Source organism: Lupinus angustifolius, chromosome LG06, assembly GCF_001865875.1.
Source record: "Lupinus angustifolius cultivar Tanjil chromosome LG06, LupAngTanjil_v1.0, whole genome shotgun sequence".
Taxonomy (NCBI): domain Eukaryota; kingdom Viridiplantae; phylum Streptophyta; class Magnoliopsida; order Fabales; family Fabaceae; genus Lupinus; species Lupinus angustifolius.
In genome coordinates, this window is record NC_032014.1 from 14,933,099 (window position 1) to 14,937,724 (window position 4,626).

A 4,626-nucleotide genomic window follows, 5' to 3' on the forward strand; every position below is an offset into this window, starting at 1 on the left:
ATTTATTTATATATATATATATATATATATATATATATATAAAGTAAAAAAGTTATATATATATATATATTATATAAAGTAAAAAAGTTGTCGACATAGAAACTCTCATATAGGCTACCTAGTATTTGAATGAAGAGGAGGCCAAAACTATATATTACACATAAATTCCTAGTTATAACTTGCGCCAATTAAAAACAAACTATGAACTTTGAGATTATGATAGGTGCTAGAACTTATATCTTGATGATGTTGACACAATTGTCCAAACTTTGTTAATAAATTTTAGACTTCCTCTATCAATGAAGAATATGACGCAATTATCTCATAACATCCACATTATTTAATTTACTATAACTTTGGTTCAACAATCACTTTGATGTAACAGTTCATCTAATATCATCCACATTATCAACTAACCATAACCTTTTAAGCAAAATCAGTTGATAGCTTATATCCGCTGTATATTGTCTCTAACCAATATATAATTTCTGAGTTCCTTAGCCAGAGAGATGGAGGGAGAAAGAGAAACCAGATATGCTTTTAAGTAACACTGATTTACATGGAACGAGATTGTTCATGGCTTCAACATTAGAGGAAAACTAAAACATTGTTTATTCCATCTGGCAAGAGATCAGTGAGAAAGGTACGGTCAATTTGTGAGTTGGATTTTAGAGGAAAAACTTCAGAATCACCTCAGATGATTTTATGGCTTCTAAGCATTCTATTTCTCTTTTTTCTCTCTAAAACTCAACTCGTAAATAGACCCTTAAAGAAATAAAATCATACATTTGGGGGTGGCCAAATTTTCCCAAATAACTCTTCCACTCGATTTGCTTGACTAGCATAACCATCCAGTCCAGAAGCTAGAAGCTGAACAGCTGCTGGCCCCATTGCTTCTGTAAGGCTAGTTTGGTTCCATTTAACAAGCTGAATAATGCAAACCAATTAGCAAAGCAATCCAATTAAACTATAAAATCTATCGAATACAAGAACAAGAATGATATTCTATAATAGTTCTCTGGTTGATGAATGTGAAATGTTGAATAGCAGAAAGCTGAAGCAAATGCACATAAGGTTGGTATAAACAGTCATCATAAGTGCTAAGTAATGCTAATATTTTCTATCATATTTTCAATAGTACTAATAGAAATATCAGATTAAGAAAATATTCACACTAATAAAGTGTGGGGAGTTAAGTGACTAATTTTGATTTTCCTGAGCTTCTTGGTAATGACAAAGGGTAATTAGTTGGTTGATATAAAAAAGAAAAAAGCAAAATATTATTGAAGGGATGAAATCTCAAATACTATATCAAGGTGAATGACATTGATAGATATGATGTTATTATAATATTTATTAAGCTAAAAGCTACCACCCGCATAAAAGAATGTCTTGTAAGTGAATTTTTAACACTACTTGTTGAAGATAAGAGGAAAAACTATATATAGTGATATAGAAACATGATAATCCATAGGAGGGCTACAACTTACATTGCCTTGTTTTCATAAGTGGGAAGAGAGAAACGGTGGCATCGATTCGCAAACATGTCAACTTTCAAATATAAAACAAAAAGCTGATGCTCCTTGGCAACTGAGGTTTATGTTTGTAAATATCTGCCATGAAGACTTGGCCCTTTTCAATCATTTATTAGAGATTGGACAAAGTTTTAAGTTGGCTGCCAAATACCTAACAAGACCTTCATTTTTTATCAGGGCTTAAGACCACCTATGTATATGACTCGATCCTTGTCCTCGATCTAAATTATTAGAGTGAACATCACAACATGCAACATCTGGTCTGAAGTTATTCTTCACCTAAATAGTTATTTTATTTTATTTATGACTTAAAAAGGGCAAAGGAACATTGCCATTATGCTTTGCAGGTTCAAATAAGAACTTCTTACTTTATAAAGGTGGAAAGCAAATGACTTTAGGGACAGGAACTGTACCTCTTCATCACTAAACACGTATTTCGCAGCAGACTGAGGAGATAGCCTCCTAACAAACGAGTATTTCTCATCGGGAGAAGCAACAGATTCTTTGAGAGACTGCAATACCTTCAGTGGAGCTATGATATAGTCAACCCTGGAAAGAGCAATATAAAACAAACAATCGATAGAATATCCCACCAATAAGTTCTTAAGTTAAATATGACAATTGAGAAGCCTTGAATACCCCAGAAGACTAAATAGGTCTTGTTTGTTGCGAACTGCTGCTGCCATCAACTTTGACTTATATCCATATTTGTGAATATAATTGTATGCTTTCATCACCTGAAACATTATTAAGGCTTTCAGGTATAGGTCTTTTTAGCTGTTATCATAAGTCATAACTATGTTTAGCCTTTGCTCCAGATTTTGAGAGAACAAAGACGGTTCCCAGAAGTCATAGCATCGCTGACTTAAACTCAGATGACAGCAAAGTATCAGATATTGATTTCTAAGTTTTACCTAGAGTTTTATAAATTTACTTCACATAAATAAATTGACATTCTAAGCATAGACCAAGAGAAGGAATAGAATAGCAATATTGCACAACAGACCAATGCCAACCCAGGATCCTCTCCTCTTAGCTGGGCCGATTCTATCTCTGGGTCATCCGAATGATTGCGTGCCCAGTCCTGAAAAATTACATAGCTTAATAAGATACCCTAATGAATGCTATCCAACACTCTTATCACATAAATAAAGGAAGAAAGTACCCTGATGCGGCCAACAAAAATTTGTATAACAGATGCACCAGCTTCAGCTGCAGCAGCAGCTTGAGCAAAGCTAAAGAAATAGAACCAGACCATTGAATGATTAGGAATGAAAAAATCAAACATATGTCTTAGATCAAATGGGATAAACCATTTCATGTGATCATAGGATACAGATGTTAAAAAAGAAATCAAGATAAAAATTTCATTATGGTAGTTAGTACCCAACCATGTAATTTTCATCAACACATCATACTTTCTCATTTCACACAATATTAAGAACATTTCACTAAATTTATAACTAGAAGACATGATATCATGCTAGATAGCATAAGTATCAGATGAGTGTTCCAGTCCAAACAAAAGCAATGGTTTTACTCTAATAAACAATGATTTCAAAGCAGCATATATCAATTTAGTATAGTGATGCCTTTCGTACTGTTATTTGTGAAAATATGATTAAGGTCACAAGGCAAGAAAACTTACTGTTGTGCCGAGGCTCACCCTCTATTAAATTTGTATAAACGCAGCTAGCAAAAATCTATATCTATATTAAATACACCGATGTGTTTCTTGAAATGGAACAATACTATATAAAAGTATTTAAGTTTAAAAATAAAATTTGCAATGTCAACCTAGACAGAAAATTTCATGTGCAAAATGTGATACACAAGCCCTTCAGAAGTGTAACCAAATAATATCCTTTCATGTATTAGCTATTAAACTCATGAGTTTTCTGTGAAATATTCAACTGAACCTGTAAACAAAAGTCAAATGTGTCTGTATGCCCTCAGATTCCAGCAATCTTGCAGCCTCTATTCCCTAAATAAAAACCAATAAAGCAATATAAGCCCATTAACTGAAGTATCAATATTACTCAGCTAGTACTGCAATTCCATTTGAACTGATTACTCACTTGCCAAGTTGAAGGAATTTTAAACAATAGACGTTGAGGAGGCACATTAATATCATTGTATAATCTCAACAGGTCATGCACCTGTAAAATTTTACAACAGTAGCATCAGGTTTCACCAAGGCACAAGACTAAGGGTGTTGGCTTGTTGGGTGTTTTGCATGGAGAGATCTTGTAACTTTTGAGCACTGTCAAAAACTTAAACTTGTGTTCACAGTTTATAATTTATACACACACAGACCCTTATCTCTTCCATATGAACATTTCTCATATGGGAATGATCATCTATTAACTTTAACCATCACATTATATCTGTTTCTTTGGTAGACTCCTTTTAAAATAAAATTTGTAAATCTGAGTCCATCGACGATCTTGGATTTGAGAATTCTGACAAGAAGGCATTGAACTGATTGAAGTATTGAATCTCCAAATGTCTTCAACATTCATGTTCAAGATGCATAGCAATATAATTTTAACATTTTTCTTCCTTCCAAAGACAATGGCTGAAGTGCATACTCAATTGTTTCAATATTTGGTGAGGAAGAGGGTTAAATACCTTCCTGATAATGGCATGTGTATCGTAAGCAAGGCGTGCATCCACTTCGGTTGAAACACGACCAGGCACTAGTTTTGTCATGTCACCACCCACATTTACTAAAGCCTACAATTCCAAGACCAAATCCATAAAACATGCTTTTCAAGTTATTATCAAAATTATGATAAAGATGGTATCAAAAACATCAAACAATGTAACTGTAATTTCTAAAACAAGTGCACTATGTTAGAAATTATAAATTTCTAATTAAGGTGAGCATCATATATTTGATACAATGATATTAGCTATTTATTTTCGGGGTTGCATTATAAGTGATCTAATTAGTGACACCCCTTAGATTTCTAAAAGGTTATAACGGATATGGGCTTAATGGGTGGATACCCATTAAGCCCATCAGAGTGAAAACGCAAGTCCCAAGAGGAATCAATGATTTGGTTGAGGAAGGTCATCATACCACATC

General features: G+C 33.4%; 1 protein-coding gene across 3 annotated transcripts in view; it reads right to left on the reverse strand.

The window, feature by feature from the left end:
- Positions 520-4,626, reverse strand: part of LOC109350034 (transaldolase) — a 5,803-nt gene continuing 1,696 nt past the window's right edge. Inside the window, exons 5-13 of one of the 3 annotated variants that reach the window (XM_019591148.1) lie at positions 4,167-4,271; positions 3,614-3,694; positions 3,455-3,519; positions 2,701-2,770; positions 2,542-2,619; positions 2,175-2,272; positions 1,949-2,084; positions 776-927; positions 520-642 (exon numbers count right to left, since the gene is read on the reverse strand). In XM_019591148.1, the coding sequence (XP_019446693.1) occupies positions 781-927; positions 1,949-2,084; positions 2,175-2,272; positions 2,542-2,619; positions 2,701-2,770; positions 3,455-3,519; positions 3,614-3,694; positions 4,167-4,271 (780 nt within the window). In that variant the 3' untranslated portion in view covers positions 520-642; positions 776-780. Of the gene's footprint in view, positions 644-760; positions 928-1,948; positions 2,085-2,174; positions 2,273-2,541; positions 2,620-2,700; positions 2,771-3,454; positions 3,520-3,613; positions 3,695-4,166; positions 4,272-4,626 lie in introns of all 3 variants that reach the window. The other 2 variants (XM_019591146.1, XM_019591145.1) reach the window with 2 other exon arrangements.